The sequence below is a fragment of the Bombus flavifrons genome, chromosome 14 (genome assembly GCF_040668555.2).
Source record: "Bombus flavifrons isolate JBK064 chromosome 14, iyBomFlav1_principal, whole genome shotgun sequence".
NCBI classification, from domain to species: Eukaryota; Metazoa; Arthropoda; class Insecta; order Hymenoptera; family Apidae; genus Bombus; species Bombus flavifrons.
This window is the reverse complement of record NC_138455.1, coordinates 9,965,566-9,991,343: the sequence shown is the minus strand read 5'-3', so window position 1 is coordinate 9,991,343 and position 25,778 is coordinate 9,965,566. Positions and strand designations below refer to the sequence as shown.

The 25,778-nt window shown below is 39.5% G+C and overlaps 1 protein-coding gene and 1 long non-coding RNA gene across 2 annotated transcripts in view; one reads left to right on the top strand and one right to left on the bottom strand.

Moving 5' to 3' along the window:
- The window catches only part of LOC138187152 (uncharacterized), an 87,203-nt gene that overhangs the window by 51,170 nt on the left and 10,255 nt on the right, over positions 1–25,778 (top strand). The window lies entirely within an intron of this gene.
- On the bottom strand, positions 1,582–25,208 carry LOC138187150 (protein gooseberry). Its single transcript, XM_069127636.1, has 7 exons — positions 25,154–25,208; positions 15,147–15,460; positions 14,384–14,513; positions 9,078–9,080; positions 7,036–7,207; positions 6,588–6,872; positions 1,582–1,843 (listed from the first exon to the last, which is right to left on the bottom strand). The coding sequence occupies exons 1-7, from the start codon at positions 25,206–25,208 to the stop codon at positions 1,582–1,584; spliced, it is 1,221 nt and encodes a 406-aa protein (XP_068983737.1).

The following is a 25,778-nucleotide window of genomic DNA, read 5'->3' as shown; positions in this document are numbered from 1 at the left end:
TCTATCAAATTCCTCGACGATCTTCGATCACGTTCTAATTCACTAGGTGAAGAAAGGCAATTACAAGGCATCGAATTACAACGAGGCACTTCGTTCTTTATGAAGACTAATTAATAAACGTTACAAAATATTGGATTTCTAGAAAATTCGCAGTGTTTTAAATTCTCTCGTGCACTTAGCAAAACTGAAAGAATATCGTTTGTTCAAAAATGTATATTTACTCGAATGTCTGTTGAACGATGGAACGTTGAATTCGGACAAATGCTACTTCTACTTGACACAGTAAGTACAATTAATAATTCCTTATGGCGCTGTGTGAATTGAAAATCACGCGTACCAATATATTTATATCTTTAAATCTTATTTTATTCCATTAACACTGTACTATTGTATCGTATATCACTACGGTAAATATCAAACGATCTATTTACAAGGATTATCAGTTCGTAAGTTTCAGATTAAGGTAACAACAGTGTAATTTCCTCTCGCGAACGAGTCAATAAAAAATTAGCTGGAATATTCGAAGAATAATTTTAATTCCAACAGTTGATAAATTTTGCTATCGATCTTCGATTAAATTATTGCAAATCATAGCTAACTAAGAGCATCGCGTTAAATTATTTAGAATAACGTGCCTTTTTCAAAGATTTACCGAGTCTCAAAATGTTGATGGATGGATCTTGTGAAATAACGAAGGATGAACAGTGAATTCAACTGTACAGGATAATGAGTAGTACCTTATCGGTGATAATAATAAGAATTAGCAACAAACTTTATGACTTCTTAGTAACTTGTTCGTCGAGCAACTACGTTGTAATATTTCGCAAACGACAAGTTAAGACACACGGTTGTTAGTACTTTTATATAGCTTGTTATTATATTTAAATATTTAAATGTTTACTATAAAACATCTTTCAGAATGTAATTTTCAGATATAATTTCTTTTAACAACAAAAACAGCAGAGAATTAGGTTTCATCGTTTGTAAGATGGAAATAAACGTTAACGTCAATTATTCGCGTCATTACCGAATAAATATGTGCACTAAAAGATATTCCTTTTCGTGTAACATTTTACAAATCTTCTCTCGAAGGAAACGATAACTTGAAACAGCTAAAACGAATTAAGATATCTTAAGATTCAACAGATACTATATATACATTGCGTGTCTAGAAATAGAAAAAGAAAAATAAAAACAATAGAAGCTTACAGCAACGTTATACTATATACATATTTGCATCGTGGCAGGCGTTAGGATTATAATTTAAGATGTCGAAAGAGAGCATTTCGATTTGCCCCGTGAAACAATGTACAAACGTAATATTTATATCATTCTACGTGTTAAAAGTCGCCTTTGTTAAATTTCTTCGTTTTACCTTCGCTGTAACGTTGTATTATATTCCTCATGACGTTACATATTTTTTACGGTAAATTCGAAAATGAAAGATCTTGGCCAAAGAATAATTTTTTACGATTTTCTAGAATTTAGTGTAATCTTCTCGAAGGGAGTTACACAGGAAAGAGAATTCGGTTACTGGACTCTCGTTTTTCTCTTTTTGCCATTTTAACTGTTTACCACGGTTCAGTGAACTCTGCCACAGACCTGCGACTCGATTCCACCCAGATAAGGGTAGCCGCTCTTCGCCTCGCTGGGGCTGTGGGGTGTTACGTGATGGTTTATCCCTGCCGGGGTTGGCACCCCTGAAGACGCACCCTGGACCATGCACGCGCTCATATTGGACGCTGTAGGGCTGACACTGCCGCTCAGGCTACCTAGATTCAAATTGCTGGTAGTGAGATTAGAGGCCAGATTGCTGCTACCGTAGTGAGAGGCGTTGAACAATCTGCAACGAAAAAAGAAACGGAGCTCTGCAATGGATGTTTTCTCGGGTTTGTTCAAGGATAAGGAGAGGCTGAGTTAATCGTCGTAATTACAGTCTCCGACTTCTGTTACATCAGAGAAGGGAAATTTATGTGCGACTGCGTGAGTGTAGCGCTGCTGAAGTTATTTAGTTGAAAAATCGTTTATGTTAGGTATACGTGTAATCAACTTGTACCCTGGTATTATGTACGTCATATAATAAACTTCTCTGGTGCGATCATCAGCTACTCTCGAAGGAAAAAATAAAGGGAAGTGTAACTAACTACATAGCGATACAAATTTGTTTGATTCCTGACATAATATCGATCTTGGTAATTAAAACGATATGTCGTTGTACGAAAGAAGTTTCTATACGAATAAATGTTCGATTTCAGCGATCGATAGCGAGGAATTTATTATTTCGTTTAAATATCTCTGCAAACCAGAATTGCATTTTGTAAAGCTTTCTCGATGAAGTTTCAATTTTGTAAAGCTTCCTCGATGAAGTTTCAATCGAAGAATCCTAGACGTTACAATTGTTAATCTACTTTCTGCGATTCTGCATCTTGCACAGACATTTCCTGCGTATTTCGAATCGTTATCTCGCACGAACGTATAAACCAATTTTTCCTTTCTCCGATAAGTACCACGTTTTCTACGAGATTAATTAACAAACGTAATAGGACCACCTGTGATTCGATCTTACATCTACGGTTCGAAGGAGAAGCGAACGGAACATGTTGGTTGTCCCAACTATGCGTAGTTTATATTACGGAAGGATTATCCGTACACGTTTAATTTCTCTAAACCTCAAGCATTCCAATTTGCCCTGAAAACGAAGCTCCTTCGCAGCATCTGCTGATTACCTAACACTCTGATCGATACGACGAAAAGAAAGAATCTCTCGTCCAATCTTAGAGAGTCATCGGTGGCGTATTAAAAGAATCACGGCCGATAAAGCGCAGATCTACGTGCATCGTGAGTATCCGCGGATGAGATGATCGCGAGAGATAGGGAACGCAGAAGGCAGCGAAATTCATACGCATGTTGCGCTGAATGTAAAGCAGGTCGACGACGCGGCGTTCCTGGCGAGCGCAGGCGCGACCGTATCAAAGTATTAAAACTGCGGGGCAGTTTCGCCTGCGCATAACCTCCCGATGAAATTCTCTTTTCGTTTCTCGCGAGTCTCAAAGTAACCGCCGGCCAACTTCTCCCTCGTTTCGCCGTGCAATCAAAGCTCGCTGCTCGTTTGCAAACCGATACCGGGGCAAGGCAGCGAGCTTCACGCTCGCACACGTACGAGTACGAATCGTTTAGGGCGTGTCGAGGCTGCCAACAACCGATTTCAAAACGGAGTAGCGGCCCTTTTGACCGTTTCGGCACAGCAGCACGGTTAAGGACCCTAAAGCGTGCCGATGCTGGAACCATTTAATTCCTCTCTCTCCTTTCTTCTTCCTTTATCCGCGCGCCTTTTTCCTTCGTCGTATTCTCGCCCTCCCTTTCTCGTCCTCTCTCGTCCTTGCACCTTAATTCCTTCTAGGAAACGGTACAGCGGAAGCTGCACGATTTATCGACCGTCCCCGCGTGCTCTACGAATCTATTTCCCTCTAGCCAACCAACGCTACAAATCATATTCAGCTCTATGGAATTGTTAATGAATTCCAGCGAACTTTAGCTGCAACGAATAATTTATAATCGACGCTCGCTGAAATTAAGGCAGAGGCGTGCGGCTGGAGAATTCGTTCGGCAAAAGGCGTTTACAGATGGGCTGGTTTGAAATTTTTGCACGTTCCGTGAAACATCCTGACATTTCCTTCACACGAGGATTCTTTATCGCGGAGATATCTTACCGGTGCTTGATTAAACCAACTTCGAATATCTTTATCCGAGCGTAGGTTCCTGTCGTTCGATCGCAGATAGCGAGGAAAGTCGATGGAGTCGCTCTAACAAGAACAGCGAATTCCACTTACTTTACGCTGTATGTTTCAAGTATAATCTTGTTACGTAGAACTGCAGTCTTCTTATAATTAGATCACTGGCGTGTAGCAAGATAATAAATATCTAGGAAAAATTAATTTTCACCTATTTATATCAAAAATCGAAAGACTACACGAGTGTAATTATTCTTTGACGTTTCTACACCAGAGACGGAACATGACTAGAGATCTCCAAAGTAATTTGGAATGATTCAGCAACGATATAGGTGCAATATCCAACAAAAGCAAATTTCAAAATATAAAACATGAAATTGGAAATATCTTTGACTGCTCTAACGATCGCATTAGCGTTTAATATAATTTCCTTTGTTTTGGCCGCTGCAAAGCTTCCTATATTTTCAACCATTAATATTCCTCTCGTGCTTCGGCGTCGTTTTGCTCCTCAAACATCCCAATTCCCTGTGAAATTTCATCGGAACGACGCATACGTGCTACTGTCGCATAAAATGCCTGCTATCCTTCTCCGGCAAAGTCAATTAACCAAAGGCAAAACGCTACTTCATTATATTTCCGATGCTTGGCGTTCGTTTTTAATAACAACGGAGAGAACGGCTGGCACGATGATTATCGCCTGTATAAACGCAAATGGATATCCATAAAACGCGTGCACCTTGAAAGCGGTGCGCCGCGAAATTCAAACGACGATGATATTCAGCTGAATCGAATCGCGTGGCGTAATCTTCTGCCCGATGTGATTTCCGCGATCGCGCGGCTACCACGAGGCCGATAAAACGAATGAAAAATGGTCCGCGGTAATGTCTACGGTGTCGGTGGAATTTCGTAGAGGCAGAGCCGAAAATCGTGGCAGTCGAGGTCGAACCGCTTCCGGGGTGAAGCAGAGGCCACGAAGTCCCCCGGTTAAAGCTGGATCATCGGCGAAGATCAAGACCCGCGTTGGATTATTAGCCGGTAGCGTTTCATTACGGGGGCCGAAGAAGCAACATAATTGAGGACCACACAGAAAACGTGTCGGTGGGGTCCCGGCTGCTTCGCCGTGCCGAGCCAACAACTCTCTTTCTCTCCCTCGTCTGCCTTCTTCTCATTCTTCTCTTTTCCTCCTCGGGGAGTCTTTCGTCTCACCTGTTTCATCCACCGCGCGTCGCTTTCTCGTTATTTTCTTTGCTTTTCCCCGCTCGTTCGGCCGATTCTCCTCTTCAGGGATTCCATCGCCCAGAGATTCGTACGGTTCGGAACAGTTCGACGCTCGTCATTTCTTCGTCGTCTGTTTTTAGCTATTCGCGTGGTACGTTACGCTGGTCCACAGTTTCGAATCGTCTTTAATATTCATGACTTTCAAAGCAAATCGGCCAGTAGCGTAGTTCGCTGTTATTTCCTGTCTTTGGTAGCTTCGATGGAGATCAAGCGAATCGTGTACCGTCGCGTTTGCATTTTAAATTTGCAAATAGTAATCACTGTTTATTTAATTCGTTTTAATTTTTTTCATTTGATTTAATTTGTTAAAGTTGGGTGCTACTTTAATACAAAATTGGGAATCGTAATATTTCGTCTTATCAGGCACCTGATTCTCTCATTGAAGTATCTTATCTGATATATTTCCATTTTCCAATATATGGTAAAATATTCCAGTTTAAGAACTGTAATGTTACGCAGATTCTTATGAAACGATGACTACACATTCGAAACCGTATAAAGCGGAAGAAAGATAGGGAGAAGGATAGGGAAATTTGAAAAGCCTATAGAGATGAATCTAAGGATAAGGAAGGAACGATATGTATTTTGTCAACGATTAATCCATCGATGAAATCTAATCTTTTCGCTGTAGAACTACATACCGGTTTCAAACATTTGATTCGATACTTGTTCTCTTGTCGAATAGGTGGCAAATTTTCGACCAATAGATTGCACATGACGTGCACGCACGTATAGTAAAAATGTTGTCGCGGATTTAACCCTTCCTCTTCTTTTTCTCCAGTTTCAAATTCTCAGATTCCGCTTTCAACTTCTCGCTACGCTCTCCGGTTCGCTGTTTCGTTCGTCTTTCTCCTAGGGACTTTCGTCGTTTGCGGTCTGCGCTGCAGCGAATTGGCCTCTGCACTCGGCGTGTAACAGCACGCTGCAGCAGGCGAGCATTTCGCCAACCTGTTATTACGCCACAATGGCTGAATTAATTGTTCGAAACACCCTGTGAGCACAGGCTACCTTCGCTCTTTCTCCTCACCGAGTATCTCCCGCATTTCTTTCCTTTTTTCTACTAAAGCTTTCCCCTCCGTAAGGCTTGCCCGCTTTAAACGCCCGGGATAATGTATCTCTACCCCGACAACGTGCACTTTGCCTCGACAGTGGACCTCGTGGGGGGTCCTTCTCTGACTTTTAAGCTCCACCGAATTAATATTTTTCCCACTTACGATTATGTTCGAAGCGCGCAGAATTACAAATGGAAAACTTTCCCCTGGCAATGGAAACGAGACACAGTTGTCAAAAATAGATCCGTTCGTTTTGCGGAATTCTTACGAGAAGAGAGAAGAGAAGATACGTTTAAAAAGAAGCATCGAAGCTTAACAGGATGGTGGAACTTAAAAAACGAAAGTTCTCTGAGCAAACGATAGTTTAGAAAATGTTTAACGTTAAGATCATCGTTTAACTTTGTATTTCGTGTTTCAGACGGGCAATCAATTCTATCAAATTCTATCGGTTCTAACGCTTATCACGCGCTGGCTCCTACGTTTTATCGTCTTGTTCAATAAAAGTCTTTGATAAATAGTAACTCACCCGTAGTTCTCGGCAGTCGGTCTTGGCCATTGTTGCTGAGCAGCGTAGTAATTCTCGCTATAGTTGTAATGTTGAGGATAACCAGCCGTGGTTGCTGCGGCTGCAGCTACCGATGCTTGGCCGTAGCTCTGATAACTTTCAGCACTGCTACCGTAATGTTGAGTTTGAAACGATTGCAAGCTCATTGTGTTGAAGGCGTTCAACTGTTGACTGTTCAACTGCTTGCGAAGTCTAGCTCGTCTATTACTGAACCATACTTGCACGCGTGCTTCAGTCAAATTTGTTCTGCAACGAAACCGAGAAAGAGATTTTGAGTTGATCGTTTCGTGTAGAAACTACCACGATTCTGTTCGTTTAATCGTAACAATTTGAATCGATGGTTGGATTTTGTATAAACCAATCAGAACACAAAGTAACATTTATATAGAAAGATAAAAATTCCACGTACTTTTGTGCCAACTCTTCTCTGGTATACACGTCGGGATACTGTGTTCGATGGAAAGCTGCTTCAAGTTGCTCCAGTTGTTCACCAGTGAACGTGGTCCTGCTTCTACGTTGCTTCCTCTTCAGGGCGATTCCTGGCTCGCTCTCTGTGTCCGAGTCATCGCCACTGCTGCCTCCTAAAGTCAGAAAGTAAAATAAAAATATTAATTAACAATGCAAGAATAATATCAATCTTTCCTTCGTATCAAACTATATTCTTCTCGTTCGTCGTAACTTAGTTGAACAAATACTTTTAAAACTGCAACTATATCATTGTTGCACCTGAACCGGAGTAAGAAGTCAATTTTCAATGACCATAGTATATTACACAAAACTGTGGTTCCGATCATGTCAGCTAGACACGTAATGTAAGCTCGAACGATACGTAAAGAATCATTCCTCCAATAATTTCGACGAAATCCCTCGCAGGGCTGAATTATTACTCTCAACCTATTTTTCAACCTGCAATCGTGAGAAAAATCTTGTCACCGACCATTGCGATAAACGCTTTTTTATCTTAGAAAAGATCATTCCTGGTATCCGACAGCATAAAGATACTAAAAAACGAATCTCTTATTTTTAAGCAATCAGCGAATGAGGAAATAGAAGGAAAAAGTGGTTTGCGTGTGTTATCACGAACGATCGAAAGATTTCTCTCAATCACGATACGTATACGCAGGCGTGATGAAATTAATTATGAAAAGCGGCGTTTTCTGCTGCTTGGCACGCGAAAGAGGAGGAATTGAAAATTCCAGGGAACGCGGCGGACGAAGCGGCGCTCTTATCGACGAAAGGAATCGATGCTAAAGGTCCAAGAGATCCCGGCGAGATGTTACGGAGCACGCTTCTTAATAGCGGCAAGAAGGTCTCCCAGTCCAGCACGTGCTGCACGTCAGATACCGAAGATAGGAAGCGAGTCGTTCACGCCCACAGTTCACACGCCGGACTCGGCAACCCACCATTAAGACCCTCCTGATTACAGCCGTGCCAGCCGAACCTATACTAAACTAAAACACCGGAGAAATTAGGGTCCGCCGCGAAGAAATTAAGTTCTTTGACATGTCCCGTCCCACCCGAGCTAAACGAAAGCCTGTCCAACGTCCACGAGATACTTCCTTTCGTCTGCTCTCGCGAGGCTCCGTACCGGAAACTCTTTCGTCTCTCCAATCGACGTCGAGTTTTACGACAACGTAATTGCGCGCCTCTTCTAACGTTTCTGCCTTTCGTTCTCTGCAGCCTTTCGTTTAACCCTTTCGAGTATCGCCGGTATTGTTTCTAATCTCTATCTTGCAATTGTTGCGAGACGAACGGTTGTGCCGTCAGCGTGAACACGTTGTAAACGCAAGTTTGATTATATTCAACAATTGCGTAGGGCCAGTGGATTCTTGTCGATTTTGCTGGAATAGCGTGGACGATATATTCGGTTGGCAACTAAGTGACTGCGAGTTTTGTCATTAGGTGGTAATGAGAAAATCCGCAATCACTTAGTTGCCTACCCAATACGTTGAGTTAACAGGTGTCAGATAAAGAGAAATGCAGAGTGGTAGGTGTAAAAAGTTGCACAATTGGATAGGCAGCTATTCCACGAGACAAAATAAGGAAATATAGAGTAAAATTTGTTCGCACGACGCCCCGTTTCCGAGAAAAACGAGTTCCATGATATGACAAGTAGACGTAAAACTGGCTAGTTCCGAACTGAACAAGAGTAATCGACGGGAGCTAAACTACACGTGAAAATAAGTAAAAAGCGTGGAATATGAGGCTTGAAAATGAGGCCTTGAACGAAAAATCTTATTTTACATTTACGACTTATTTTCGCACGAATAATAACACCCTGCCGATTGTTTTCTCGTACCAAGTCTTGGTACTTAGCCAGGTTTAAGTATACTTGGCAAAATTTCAAACTCAATTTTCTCAGAAACGAAACGTCGTACGAAAGAATTTTATTGCATATTTTCGACTTATTTTTTCACACAGAATCACTCTGTTCCCAATTGTATTTATCACCAGCTACGATCCACCCTTTCTAATCGTTACCAATTGTTCTGTAATTACATTCCAAATGCTGAAGCGTACAAGACGCTGTATATCTATTAATGTCAGTTATTCATGACTAATGATACTGCACTTTGTAACAGAGAGATTGGAACTGCTCATTTTTGCCCAATTTCCTTTAGATTATCGTGGCAATACATCGAAAGTATCGCAATCCAGCAACCTACTCTCCGTAAGTGTTTTCTTAAAAAATACCACATACGTTGTTTCTTAATTTTCGAGAAGATTGAATGCATCGCTTAAATAACAAAGAATAGTTATATAACTATTATCGCAGAATTAGAACCTTCTTCGGTCTCTTGTACTGGAAAGAGTTAAGAGGCTCCGCGCATCTACACGGACTAAATAAAATCGATCTTCCAAGGAGAAGAGTTTTTTGACTCTTATAATCGTTTGATTTTAAAAATGTCTATCGAAAGGAAGATCCTCGTTCGAAATATTCCTTAGAAACTTTCCTGTTCCAGTCCCCTAAACTAACGAAGCTATAGTGTTTCAAGTTTGATTATTAGACGCGTACGTTTAAGTTGTGATCGGAGTTTGCGAACCTTTGAAAGCTCACTGAAGAGTTTCTTGACTCTTATAATTGTTCGATTTTAAAAATGTCTATCGAAAGGAAGATCCTCGTTCGAAATATCCCTTAGAAACTTTCCTGTTCCAGTCCCCTAAACTAACGAAGCTATAGTGTTTCAAGTTTGATTATTAGACGCGTACGTTTAAATTGTGATCGGAGTTTGCGAACCTTGGAAGATTAATGTTTAAAAAAATTATACGAAAGAATATTTTGTCTGCATTTCGTTAAAGTGATAGGCGAATTAAATCGTGATCGCAGTTTCGTTCGCGTCCGTGCAAAAGTTTTTTTTGTACATTTTCTTCCCCTTTCGACTCAGACACGGCAATTTATGCGTCGATTCCTGAATTAAGTCGATCGATCGACGGGAACGAACGTCTAAATCAATAGCACCTGCGCGAACGTCAGCTCTCGAATTCATGAAGTTGAACGCCGCGAAGTGTACGGCGGTTTCTTCGAGATTAAAGACCTCGCCGCAGCCGTAAATCCTCGTGACGGTTTGAGCAGAACATCTAACCACTTCTCCAAGCCTTCACGCTTTCCACGGCCAGTCAACGCTCGCTTATACCGTGGTTTGTTTCAACAAATAACGAAAAATATCTTGATCGTTCGTTGTTTGCTTAAACTGCATGATTTTTTCATTCGTTTAACGCAACGACGAACGTTTCTCGCACGAAAATCGAAGCTACACTTTGAATACACTTCTTTGAATAAAATCGTGTAACTCTTTGTACAGTGTCGTGAAGGATATTACTTTTTCAGCTTTAAATTCTTCTCGTGAGAAAAAGATGCTTTTTGGCTTCTTCTCGATGTTTTCTCCCAACGTACAGCGATAAACGTAATAATAAATGAAATAATAAAATAATCTAATAGTCTGACTCGTTACATGTACAACATCAAAGTTGTACATTTAACAAATTTGTAAACATAGAGTAAAAAAGAAATATGAAATAAGCGATCAAATCCATAGCCCGAATTTAAATCAAAGATCTGGAATTAATGTACGTTATCAAGTTTTACTCGCGTTTCGTTAAACGTAACGAAGATTCGTTGAACTCGACGAAACGATATCGTTACACTACAAAGGGCATGATGAATATCGACAGTATAAAGTCAAACAGAGAACCGCAAAGGGTTAATCGTCCAAAACCGTGTAAACAATTACTGTCGGGGGAAGCAGACAGTTATTATCATTATCCCTGACAGTTTCGCTTGACTACCACTTTAGATCAGCGGAACATCTAAATCAATAGAGTCGGACCCTGTTGTTCCTCGAAGAAAACGGCAGGCTTGCTCTGGTGTTGGCGGTTTGTAAGATTAGAGGCAGCCGGATACGGAGCACGAGAGACCACACGCCGCGTGTGTACACGCTCTACCTTTTCCTCTCCGTGTCCTCTCTTTCTCTGCTCTGGCTCTCACCGACCTTCTACCTCTTCTTCTTACCTTAACCTCTTCTTCTGCCCACTGTTTTTTGCCTTCGTGCTGCTTTCTAGCTTTCCGTTTTGTACTAACTGCCCGTTTAATTTTTAACGAGGATGAGAATGCTCAGCCAAGTGCTCGAACGTAAGGGCTACGTGGAATTAAACGGGGTACATATTATTGCTACTTTATAATAGCACTTATAATTTCATATATCAACATAGGAACAGAGAGCAAGTCAGAAATTAGGACCTTGAGTGGGCGTAAAAGTGGGTATAAAAAGATAAAGTTAATTAGTATCGATGTATCGAGGCAGACATTTTTCATTTTTGTAACTTTAATAAAAAAGTTATTCATGGCGCAGTGACTAAATTCGACGTTGTTCGTTTCAGTTAAGGGAAGCTCGTTTATTAGAAGAAAATTAGAAAATTAGCTATGAGAAAATATTTCACTCGTAGAAAATTATTATCGTAATTTTCAGGGCTTCTAATTCTTGCAAATTTACTGCGTTACAAGCATGCGTATAGAAGAGCGTAATCTGATAGAATAATTTTAATTCCTTTCATTTATCACAGCCAGCAGCGTTAAAATCCTAACTTACGTAACGTTACTTCTTATTATTTTTCATTTATATATGTATATCTATTTTTCTTTCTATACAAATCTCCGAAAAACCCACAACCGCGATTGAATGTTTCAAAAGACTTCATTGCCCTTACGTCGCGCGAAAGCAGGAATGAAAAGATCCATAAAGATTTTACATCCAATGGGGAGAGTATTCAAAGAGATTCTTTATCCTTCCTGACATTACGTCGACTGCACGTCAACATGGCGATGGATACGATACTCCAGTCTTTTATTTCAATTTTATATCGTATCATCCGCCACAGCGGTTAATTAATTACATTTTTATGCTTCGTAATATCGATGTAAGCCTATAATGCATGAATAATACATGTAATACATGAATTCTATCATTTATTAAATCATTATTTATTAAAGAAAACCTGTTAAAAATCCAACTTCAAAGTGTTTCATTTCATTTTTTTAATTATCCACTTTTCTCTCGTTCTAACACTACCAATAGCTAAACTCGTTCCAATGAAAAATCGTCGAGTTTCTTATGTCAAAAGCAAGAAGAATAACTGGAATCACGAAGCCATTGCAAAGTTGCTTTTCAAGTAAGCCTATTCAACGCTTTACAACTTTAATTTTTATTGTTTTTAAATAAATTCGCAAGTGTTACCGAAATACGAAGAAAAACGTATATGCACAAACTATCGAGGGAAAAAGTATAGTTATTCCGTACAAAAATAAGAAAAAGGATATTGTAAGCTAAAATACACCCTTCTAACCCTTTCCCCTTAAAAAAAGAAAAAATCTTACTTAAGACTATCATTAGCCGCAACAAACTAATTTTCTCAAACATTTCCCAAGCAACGCCGTTTATATCCGTAGTAAAATGAGAAGAATCGATTCACGTGATTAAGTATACGCAGAGAGATTATTGCCTGAGAAGGAAGTGCAATTGTAGCTCGCTGGTATAGCAGTGCTATTTTCTTCTACGGACGATATGATCGTGGGAATACAAACTTTACTAAATCATGCAACATTTCACTTAGAAAACGCCTTATAACGCATTCCGGATTCTCGAGCCAGCCGGTACAACGTAATTTGACCGAGGACGAAATGAAGATTTGTGCGCGGCGCGGTGCAAACCGATCAACAGGTAGGCCATCCAGCCGTTCTTACATCGGGCTGCAATTCCCCGGCGTACATCTAATCAAAACTAAATCTTCCCGACAAGGTAATAAACTCGACACATCTACGCACCACGGGACGCCTAATATTTCTTCGCGAGCTTCACCGCCACCAATAAATAAAAAAGAAAGGAACTCCCTTTACGTCCGCCGGCCGGACCTATATTCCCGTTAATCTCCTCTTGCCCTCGAAACTATTCAGTCCTTCGAGCGAGCAAAAGTCTCCCGATGAATAGATTTATTTAAAGAAACGTTGCTGATTTTGTGGAAGAGAAGGTCGGTCGAGTTTTACTTTCGCAAGATATTTTTATATCTCCGTCGATATTTTTTGTGAACAATGTTTGTCAAATTCTGCTACTTTTTTTTTAATATTCCTTTTCTATTTTACACTGTACCTTCTTTGCTTCTGACGCGTACATTTATCAAAATTTTATTTGCTTCTACTTGATCTTTAATCGAGCTGTCCTTCCGCCACGTTGTAGCTTTTTCTAAACAAAATTTGTCAAATTGTGCTCCTTTCTTCGAATATACCTTTTCCCTTTTATATACTTCTTTGGTTGTTTGTGGGCAAAATTTCGTTTGATTATATTTTCTGTATATTCGTGTGGTCTCTTCGTTTCCGAATTGTCAAAAAGTGTTATCGCCGTATCTACTGCAGATTGGAGATGTGTGTATGCAGACAAATACGGTAGAAAGTGGATACAGTATCAGAAAGACACAAGAAGTTTCAATAGTGTACCGACTGCTCGTATACGATCCATTATGGTTGTTTGAATATAGAGATACGTATATTCTCGGGGATAATTGTAATGGCCTTTCGTGCCAATACGAATGATCTATAATTAGTAATATCTTTCAGAGTTATTTTATATGGGATCCGAGTATCTTTTACTGTAGTAATAGATCATGAAAAGAGATGATCGTTATATCGTCAGGATAATACGACTCCTTAATTGAAAAAAATAAACTCTATAAGTCTCTCATCAACGATCTAACAGAAGAAATTTTTAATTATTCCTATACTTCTTAGTACGAGCGTTGTAGATACACGAGGATTGAGCCTGATACGCTAACTATAAACCATAGATTGCTTCTATATATAATTTCAAGAAGAAATAAATTCTGAAAATATAGTAGTAGCGTCGCTATTAAAAAAGGAGCCGAAGGAAATGAAATTTTTCTCGCCATTGAGATAACGTAATTTGTTACAAAGATCGTTGTAATACCACGAACTACAGCTTTTTTCAGCCGGTGCAAAATGTACGCGGTATTTATCGCTACGGTACCTTAACTCAATTAACGCAGCCGTACGCTGTAATTACGTTTATCGGTCGATTACCTCGAGCGTTTCATTTACGCTGGCCTAATTGTTTACGCGATGTTAAAACAGCGACAGTGTTCGCAAATTTACACGCGTCGTATATCTCTATCGATTTCCATGTACAGGTGGTTTTTTCTTTTTTAAATATCGAATTACACGACGATGATCTTAAAGAAAGAAATGGTCTCACCGAGTATTCCGTCAATGGAATGATTTCTTCGAGGATCATCTCCAGGACGAGTCTGATTCGTGGGGCCACGAAGAAGTCTCGAGATACTGGAAACTGACGGCGCTGACGCTTTGTCACAGATACCATCCTGCTGGCAGAACCACGTTGGACCAGTTAGTATACTAATGGAAATTAATCAAACTTTATTTTCTTCCTTTTTACGTCCTCCATCATGTATTCTGAATATTTAACCGAATGTACGATCGTATAATGGCTTTGAATATTCTTCAAGAATTTACTGTGAAATCTTTCAACAGTAGATGATATACGACGAGAGACGTGATATATTAGAAATTGTATAAATAAAGTACATGTCGACTTTCGTTTTATATTTTGAATCACTGTACAGCTAGAATTGTGGTAAAGGGTTTGAAGCTGCGTTGAAACCTCGTACAATCGCAAAATGTTCGATCGGATTCTATTCAAGCAATCTACTTACTACGGCGACTCTTGCGCCGATTCTTAATTACCAGATCAAAACAGGAAATTATAATTAATTATTTTCCCCTCATAAACGAGCAAAATTCCGATTTATTTGAATAGTAGCTTATTTCAATCTACTATCTCCAATAAATAATCGTTAAAGTAATTCATCAGGAAAAGAGGAATGACGTCGTTTAATTAAGATTGACAACCATGACGCGTAATTATAAAACATTGTCTTATAGATCATAAAACATTTTTGCACGGAGTGATCAATAGCGCAAAGACATTATCAACAGACCTTTATCAATTTCTCGCGGATCTCCCATGTGAATATGCCAGGATTCTGTCTCTTCATATCCTCGATTCTCGCCTCGACTTCCGGTGTCGCGACGCGTGGTTTGCTACCGCCGATCACACCTGGCCTTATCGATCCTGTTTCCTGATATCGATTCAAGATCTTCGACACGCAACCATGAGAAACTCTCAATTGTCTGGAGATCACGCATGGTCTTACACCGGCTGCCGCCATTTCCACGATTTTTAAGCGGATGTGATTCGGCAGTGGACGTCCATTGATAAAAACACCTCCGAGTTGATTCACACGACCTTGTCCTGGAAAAAGGAAAGATGCAAATGTGTAATATACTTGCACTGATACTTGGCGTGAGAACTAGCATGGATGGAAGACGCGTTAACCCTGTCACGACTATGAAACCATATATGGCGTTCAAACGAACCGCTTGTTACAAACCGAGGATTTACGTACACATTTGATACTGGTATCGCGTTACTGAATATTTCCTTCGCGTTTCGGTTTAACGTAAAATTTGTTTGAGCACCGAGAATAGAAAGATGTTTATAAAAGCGTACTCTGTGGCAGAAAGTTCATTAGAGATGAAAGGGTTAATATGCAATAAATTAAGTATGCAATGGGAATGAAACACGTTAGTTGATCCTAAATTAGGTTTTTCACGAGCTCAGCACAATTTTAAGAAATTCCTATTGCGCAACACATTTGCAGATACGAAACATCTTGAACCGCTTTTGGACGTTCTAATTTTATAGCGTTGACCTGGTCTCTTGAAAGTCTTTTAATCAACTTGTGTACAGCTTTTTTAAACGCTGTTACTAAACTAAATTCTACGGGATTTTCTTCTGGAACGTGCAATTTTTATCAAGATCGAGCAAATCCAAAGTTCTGTGGATAATAGAAGCATCTATTTCAGTTGAGATTCTAATGTTACTTACGCGACGATGATGACCGTGCGATGTGAAAAAATGTTTAAATCGTGCAACAGTAGCAACCACGATAAAACGTCCAGATAGTCACCCAAGTCATCATCAACGCTGATTTCAATTTCAGTGATCGAAACACGCGTGCAATTTCATGTAAACCGAATATGCACTGCAAAAATACTTCTAAATTAATTTCAAAGCGAGAGTCGGTGCAATACGAAAGCTTAAATCTTCGCTGGTATAAAGTGGACATTTTTCGGTTTTATAAAAGTTGTCCAGAGATTTCGGTGTCACGCGAAATGCCACTCAAACGCTAATTACTTGCAATTAGAAACCACTTTAACGAACCTAATTATAATAACGAAGTGAAACAAAAGGGCAGCAAAATGTAAGCGAAAAAGTAAGTAGGAAGGAGCGGCAACCCTTTGAAAAAGTCTCCGAAGGAGGAACTTCGAAAGAGATGCTATTGTCGGTCCTTTCATTAAGCGCATCGTGAAACTTGACGAAGAAAGAACTGCACGTAAGACAGAAATCCATGACTAAGCAAGAGAAGAGTAACGTGTACCTCATACACTATGTGTATGGTTTTGCATATGCAAATATTATGTCTACAGAATATGATATCAATAAAAGATGCTCTAGATTCATCAAGTTTTATAGAAATTAAATTAATTAATAATTAAATTATCAATTAATTAATATTGATATTAAAACAAGCTACATTTTAATATCTTCAACATGTTAATATTAGGACAAGCGATATTTTTAAAATTATGAAAAGGGCAGAATGATGTGTTCTCTGTGTATTCTTTGCTCATTGTCTTCGTAATATACAAATCAAAGCAGTTCTAAAACAAGCGATAGGTAAATAACCGTTCGCAACGTTGTGCTCGTCTGATATTTTGAAAACGTTCAATATCGTACAATAGTAACACCCAGATATCTCATTTCGAATAACTTACAGATTCAAAATTATCGAACCGAAGATCCTCCATCGATTACCGCACGCAAAGATAAAATTATCAGCGCGTGTAGAAGATTTAGGTTTCTGTAACACTTAATTAATTTCTATCGCGATCCCGTCAATTTGTACATTCGCTGTAAATCTGCATGGAAACAAAAACAAAAAACAATATCGCTGAACTGCAAGAGCGCACGGTGTGCTACCCGCGATATAAACTTTACGACGCGCACAGGTAATTGGATGCGATAAAGAACCATTGTTTCAAACACGTTGCTCGAGGGGGTGTTCTCGCGAGAGAGCTCTCGTAAGTCTTCTCGTATATGACGTCTCATTTCTTAGAGTAATGCTAGACGAAACATTGAACTCTATGCTCTCGCATCCGCTGATACTTTATCGCTATCCACCCCTCCAATTTCAGAAACAAGATTGCGAATGATCAAGTCGACGGTTCGAAATCGCTGGTTTTTGCTCCACGTACATCGACGTACCCTTATTTCGGTTGGTGTAATTCGTAAAAAATAGGTAACACAGCTAGCAAACTAATAAAAATGATTTTTATTCCGCTTCAGATTTTCTGTTTTCGCAATCAACAAGAACACGCAGATATCTTTCACTAAATTAGACTTCGTATTTTATCGAGGCACAAACAGGATTATCTTTTTTATTTTCATAATTTGTTCTGTATCTGAGAATTCTTTACGAGATATTTGACCATACCGAGAGCGTAGATCAATCCGACAAATTAGATCAACAATCGTTAAAAAAGAAATTTTATCTACCACCTAACAAAACACCCACTGCAAGGGTTACGTTACACCGACGCGCAGAAACTGCACGTGTAATCGAAAAGAAACGCAGAAGACCCAATTAATGTCCTAAATAAAGAAATCGCCCGCAATTCGAATGCTGAAGAGATAGGCAATCAGCGGAAGAGAGAGCGAGAGAAAAAGAGATAGTGGAGGCTAACGACTCGCTAAAAATTGATAATCATCGTAGTAATGGGCCTGTCGTTACACGAATCCTTCGTAACACCTGCTACGAAAACTTCTGCTAATTACCACGGCATAACTCAAAAAGATGTACCCCACCATCGTCTCCATCGGCCGTTTTCTGGTGCCGCCAAAGTAGTCCCGTTTCGTCATTCATCAAGTCCGCGAGATTTACATCCCCCTCCCTCCTACTTGGTGGGATCCCGATGGCCCGTAAGGCGCGTAAGGACATATCCACAAGCGCGTGCAACGCACACACCGCACTCTTAGGCGGATCGTCGCGTACGCACGGCCCTCGGACACCTCTCATGACGTCAGTCAGGCCGCGGGGCCCGACGGGATTACAGGCAAGATCAAAAGGCGCCGACCGCCGCCGCCGACTCGATCTCACTCGCTCTTTCTCTTTTCACGGTCTTCGTCTTTGCCCCACGTTCCTCTCAGTACGCGCGAGGAGAGTCGCGCGGGATCCAAAACGGGCTCGGAGCGAAAGGACCTGGTCACGGGGTGGCCACTTCTTCAGGGTCCCCATGGACTTCGTTGGCGCGACAATACGTGAAATTTTCTGCATAACCCGGTCGATGTGTCCTCCATTGCGAAACACGGTTACAAGTTGCGCACTGGCATGGTAAGTGCAACTTTGTTGCGACCGACTACTCGAATAACTCGCGATCGTTGATCCGTTACATACGTGGTGGTTGAGAGGATTTAAAGGAAGCTACTATCTGATACTCGTTACACAGAGGAGGAAATTTCGCTGAACGTAATTCTTGGGAATTTTTTAGTCTCGTCGGAAGTCTTCTCGATCTTCGAATCTGTAATCCCTCGGCCTTTTTTGCAGAGATGTAGTATACTTTTTTCGTGGACGAATTATGCGAGGAAGTTTAAAAAGCTCAGGGATATACGTAGTTGGAACGTAGCCAGAAATTGATGAAGAAGCACGCGGTCTTGTGATTCGAAGGTATCGACCATATGGTGGACACGCATATTCACTGTATGTGGACACGGCAGGACACGTAGAAAATCTTCGTATAATAGTAATAGGGTAGTAAAGGGATGGTAGTAGTAATAAAAGAAGTAGTAACGTCTACAAGTAGTAGAACAACGCGTATACATGCTGGCTAGTGGGAAGGAAGCAAGGTGGATCTTCGTTGATGGTGAGTGGTAATTGGTAGAAATAAGGAAGAGAGGAATATGTCTATGGGTTAATATCGAGGGTCAAAGAGAATTTAAATTGTTGACTCTGTTGGGTTTCAAGAATACTCTTTTTCGGATAATGAAATTGCAATCAGATTAGTTTTGGGATGTTTTCAGCTTAGGATGATTAGATTTGTGAATGTTAATGTGTAATGACCAATTAAGAAACATTCGTGTCAATTAATTTTTATTATAAAATTATAAAATTTATTATAAAAGCAGTACCATATCTTTCAAAGTATGGACGTAAGTTACGTAGTATTACGAAGATGGCAGATGTTAAACGAATGTGATGTGACGTAGGATTATCGTAAACAGGTCGGTCAGTATATCCTCGTTTATCTTTGAACGAACAACTTCTCTATCTTTGTTTCTCAACGTATTTCGATCCTCCGATGGAAACTACTTGCTGAAGCATAATCTAGATCTAGAGCAAGAAACGTGTGACGCTCATTAACATGTTTGAGAAGTTTGTATCTGGTCGCGGAGCTAAGACCACCCTGTAGAAAAGATAAAAGGGGCCGATCTGTTCGGTATGATGGAGAAAATAATTCCCAGCATGAATTATTGATAACAGGTAATTGATTGTGGGCGATCACGCTAATATCCATGATCGTGCCGATATGAAGCGATAGGGGCTTCCCCGATTTGAATTCGCTCGACGCAACTCGCATGATTAAAATTTCCCCTAAGGCTATCGAGTTTCAATGGTGTTGGTATTTGTTAGATATCATTTGACTAGCAGTGGCCATAAAGTATACTTAATTTATCAAATCTCGTGTGCACGAAGTAGACTACGCCTTCTATCATCAATAACGTGAATTTTTCTTTTCGATGTTATTAAACGTTACTTTACTATAGAATTGTAGCTTAGATTGGCAATCCATAAGAAGAATACTATTCCTCCATTACTCTGACATATTTATTGTATCTGCTGAATTCGTTATCCTACATTTCGCACATTTATTTCTCCTCTAATTCGTTCTCCAACAGTATTTTTAGATTGCTCTTATTAGTAACATCTATAACACGAGTAAGGAAAGATTCAATTTCTATTCGATGCAAGTATAACTTCGAACGATCGAAAGCAAAGGGACAAACATTTCAAGGCCGTGTAGAGCGCGACAAAAATGTAGACACATAAGAAACATTGAAAAATAATATGTAACACTCGTCTAGGATAAAGAATCATTGTTACATGTTCTACGTTATTTGCGGCTGTCTATCGCTGTATTGAAAATGTTAGAATTACGTATGAAAATATAACAACGATCGTATATCGTAACATATTCATTATTTTATAAAACAGCTGTCGTATCTATGAAAAGAGTTACTGACCTCTAGAAACCAGAACAAGGAAGTCGATCAACAAACACGAACGTATACAGAACCACGACGATCTAGAAATACAACGATCAAATTAAAATGAAAAGTCCAGCGAAGAATGAAGTAACTAAAATCCACGTGCCAGCTCATCGAACGTACCTCTACAAGGAATAAATCACAGCGAATCAATAAGAACAGCCGGAGCCAGCACTTTAACGAAGCTAACGAACCTAAAATCCATAACGCGGCGCGTTCCGGGCGATTTTTCAGAGCGGCCAAACCCGGCAAAACAAACCGCTCGTTAACCATTCCGAGCTCGGTTGATCAAGAATCAATGACCAATTCCGTTCGTTTCGAATAGCATTCGTAACCGCATGATAAATGACGAATTGCGCAAACAATCGGGACGGGAACGTGTCTCGATCGCTGGTTGCCTGCTCGCCTGGCGGCCCCGATGAAAAGCCAAGGGGAAACGATTTGAGAGCCCAGAAGAAGAGGAGGAAGAGGTGGCCGTGTACCTGAGTGGGAGTATCCGCATGTACCAAGAGGATGCATGTACTTAACGTTCGGTGTGAGTTCCGAGTTGCGAAGGCTTCAATCAACGTGCCGTCGCCCGCGGCCTATCCGATATCAGACATTAGGTACCCACGGCTCTGGCTACGTACTTTAACTCTTTCACGTTCCGACGCCCACGAGCGTGGCCTGCCTCACAGCCGAACTTCTTTCCAGACGTAGCATACGCGTTCACCGAGAAAAGGCGCCGAACGCACGATGTTTAACCCCGAACGCGATGGGTCTGCGTGTATTTCGTGCTTATTCTGGCGAGGGCGATGTATTTTTTCTTATGACCTGTACGAAAGTGGAAACGATCACACGGTTATTCCAACACTCGTGGAAACTTATTCTGGATACAGGTAGCGTTGCAGGGTTCTTCATAAACTGAAAAGTTACAATTAGACAGGCAGATTTTTTAAACATCGTAGGAAATAATATGCAATTTAGTTTTTAAATGTTTGCACGTGTACGGAAATGTTGAAATCTAACGATTGTCGGGTTCGTTTAAAGTTAAATTGAGAATTTTTATGTTCTTTGTTTGCAAATGTTCGTAATACTGAATATTCCTCTGATCTTGGACGAATTTTCTGCAAATAGTGAATTAATTAACTTTAGCATACGAGGGTATTGGAACGAATTTAATAGAATGGAGCTTAATTGATATTTCTACGTCGATACAGGGGCTTGACTTTGTTTGTTCGATGGAGAAGCTTTTCTATTAACTTTTCCTGATAAATTTCAGGTTTAATTACTGTTTAATCGTCGTGTTTAATCCACTCGTTGATTATTTCGCTGTTTGCCCGATATCCCATAGACCATACAAATCCCATCGCATGACAACGTCTACCGAAAATGCTACGAATTTTCTGGAGAAGCAAATAACTTGTGCGATTTCTGTAGCAACGATTTAAATGATAAAGTATATTTTTTACGTAGACGTGGATTTAAAAGATACAATACGATCAGCCTGTGCAAGATCTGGAGAAAGTCTGGTTGAGTTATGTGTTGAAGAATGTGTCAGAGCACGTCGTATAAGGTTTATATGTAAGATAAAGATTTATCGTGTTGTATATTTCATTCTGAGGTTACGCTGAATCGAATGAAAAGTATGTTGTAAAAAAATATAAAGTAACGTGTTCCGGGTATTTTTAATTAAAGATTCGGTTTCTCATCACTCAATAAAATGTAATACGTTGCTTTTACCGTGTCGTCGACCTCGGAATTGAAAATAATAGTTAGATCGCGTTATGCAAATTGATATATACTTTATATATTACGCGCAGTCTGAAAATTTTTGCATTTTCTCTCATAAATGTATAACGATCCACGGATTCCAAACCGAACAATCAAATATACCTGCAATCCTTTTTCTTCTATTTATCATTTAGGGACATTGTATTAATTGTTTAAAAAATCGAGACAACGAAAGTGTATTCTATGAAATACGATTACAACGCACTCGTCGATTAATTCTATGCAACTTGCTCCATAAAAGACATTTTATTACAATTTGTTGTAAAATATGCAACAGTAGACTTCGTTGTAACGATAAGATTAAAATTCTACGTTTCTTTGACGAAAGCGTTCAACATTGTAAGAAACGATGGTCAAACGTAAAAAATTGGCCGTAATCACCTGAGAATGACCCAAATTCAGCCACCAATGCTCATTAAAATAAAAATAAAATAGATACAAGAATTTTCTGTTTATCATAATGATAATTGAGCAACCCTGTATAATGGAGACCGCGAATTAAAGTCGTAAACGCGCGTGCGCTTGTTTCACGCGCGTTTATTCGAAACCTTTCATCGTTTCTGATGGGAATCGGTAATGGTCGAAACTTCGCTGGCCCGAATTAATTCACGCTTTCGCGGGGCCGAATTAAACGGTTTGCGTAACTCGAAGATGAAATGCGTCCGAAGAAGGTCACTCGAGGCGTGGAAGGGAAAAAAAAAGGCAAAAGCGTTTAACGGGCGGGGAATAATTCACTCGAAGCGCATCGTAAAACCATTAACATCGGCTGTAAAAGTTCCATCTGCCCTTTGAGAAGCAGCCTCGAAGAGGAGACCGACGTCGATATATGTCAGTATGCGAAACGTCAACTTTAGCCTCGTTTCGATGCATATCGTTTCTGCAATCTTCATTTGCATCGGATTGCAGGGACAATTGTTCTCCAGACTATGATTCCATTTATTATTAAGTTTGTTCAAACGTTAGAATTCGCGAATTAATTAATTCATATGCGAGTTACTTTCAATCGAAGATGAGGAAGTAACGACAATTTGAGAAGAGAATCGAAATAAGCGTTTACTATGGAAGTTTAAGCTTTGAGAATAATAATTTCAGCAAGGTGATACTTGAAAATGTTGCTGCAGACAATATAGAAAAATGTTAGGTGAACATGAGTGTAATTGAAAAGATTGGAAACATCTACGTATTATCATCATACATTACGTTATCAAACACTATAATTTTATAAACTTTGATATGAAATAAAATTACAAACTCAACGATATTAACGACAGAATAGTTTCACGAAATTGTTCAACGGGTACAAGAATAATTTCAAATTAAATCGAGCAAGTTATAGAGTCTAAAATTTATAAAATATTAAGCCAGATATTACACGAAATCATAATTCATGCATTATGTGATAAAGTGTTTTTGATATCCGTCCCTACCTTTATTATGTTATCACATAAATTAAGTTTTTACGCATCGGACCATCCGAGATACATATGCGCTGAAAATGATGAATGGTGTCGAATATAACGGCAAGCGACGGCTCTCTTTCATCAAATTTTGATACTTCCGATTTTTTAAATACACTCATTCGTATATTTTTTTACGTTACACTCAATAACTTATGTTTTGAAAAAAGTTCAACGTTTCGTCGCTGACAAATTTCACGACGCAATGTTCCATCTTTTTGTATTATACATGCGAACCTTTGTACCGATTCTTTTTCCAATAGGCGTAAGATTAATAATAGACAACTTATGATAAAAAAAAAGATAGCTAATCAGTACAACATACCTATAATAAATATTCTCGACGTGAATAATTACAAATACCTATGTAAAACAGTAAACAAAATAATTTGTACTTAATCTTCGTAAATAATATTTATGAAACATTTTATAAATTTACAAATAGACATTAGAATTTTAAATTTGATATCAAACTCTTCTAAAGTAAACTTTAACCATGAAAAAGCAAGCGTCTTAAGATTAAAGATGCATATACAACATAGGAAATTGGATATATTAATCCTTCTTATATGTTCAATACGTAAAGTTGTAACGTAGAATTGAATAATAAATATCGTAATTTAATTTTAATAAATATATCGTAAATACGACTAGTTTATGTAATTCTAACGAGGAGAATTCCTTCTGTTTTCCTTGACGCCGGACAATCTTCGGTGGCTCGTGTTTAGCGACGGTATCCAATAGAAAACGGCGTCCCATAACGTACACAATACACGAATGCTTCTATCAATTTGCTTCAAATAAATTAATAAATTTATACAAGAAAGGATACTAATATGTCTTTAAAATAACACTTAATAAATAATCATTGTTATTACAGATAATAAATAACGCCACGTTGAGATTTTTTGAGAAGGCCAAGAAATAACGCGTACGCCATTTACATAGAGACAATGGAGACGTGAGAACGATCAATTAATTAATTAATCAATACGAAGAATGAAATACTCGGAACAAAATCTGTTATTTTAAAGCACATTTCTCTCCAGACTATCGTATTGCTCCAACACAAAACCTCTAAACCGTTCTTTAACACTAGAACTACCAGAGCAATTAAAACGACGAACTCATAGTGTTGCATAAAACTGTAATATATTCGCAGTATGTCTGTTTGAACAATTGTTGCTAAAGTAATTTAATCTCCCGCGTTATCTACCTTTCCACGTTCTACTTGCTCCAATTTCTTCGATACAAAATTCTCTACCGTAGTCGACCATGGTGCTAATATTAACCTACACGCGAGATCATCTTATCAAACAAACACACGTACCTTGAAAAGGATATCCAGTGAAATAGGGTGCCATGTTCAGAGTGCTGACTGCCATCTAGCTAATCGTCGTCGTCTTCAGCCGTCTTTGGATCACCAAGCCACCACAAAACGCCAGACGTTATCAATAAACGTAACCGAAATACCGTTTCTCCTTTCTATTCTTTCTCAACTGTCCCTTGCAATCACTTCACACGCAACTTGAACGAAACTTACAATAAAGATACGGCAGGAAAAAAGACGAGCTAGAGAAAAAGGAATTGGAGTAACCTGGTCGCGAAACGATCTGTCTTGTCGAGGATGACCGAAACGGATCTGTTTTGCCGGTTGCGAGTAAAACGATCGTGAGACCTGTTTGCTTCGGGGTCTCGGCTCGAACTGTTCGGCTGCCGATTCGTACGGAGGCTGGCGGCAAAGGAGGCTGAGAATAAAAGAAAGGAAAAGAAAGGCCGATGTAACACCGAGGGCAAAGAAGGCTCCGCCTTCGTTCAGGGGCCCTGTCGAGGTGGGAACGTCTGGGTCCAAGAGCACCTTGATGGCTCTAGTCGAGCGGTGCATTGGTCACCTCGAAGGTGACCTCCTGAAGGTGGAGGTGGTCTCTTCCATGACTCCGCCCGACTTTCTCCTT

What these genes read in the sequence shown, in the direction of transcription:
- LOC138187150 (XM_069127636.1), bottom strand. Translation starts at nt 25,208, where the DNA reads ATGGCAGTCAGCACTCTGAACATGGCACCCTATTTCACTGGATATCCT. An exon ending in TCCGCGAGAAATTGATAAAG is followed by an intron (nt 14,514 to 15,146) that starts GTCTGTTGATAA and finishes TGGTTCTGCCAG; the next exon opens with CAGGATGGTATCTGTGACAA. An exon ending in AGAGAAGAGTTGGCACAAAA is followed by an intron (nt 6,873 to 7,035) that starts GTACGTGGAATT and finishes GTTTCGTTGCAG; the next exon opens with AACAAATTTGACTGAAGCAC.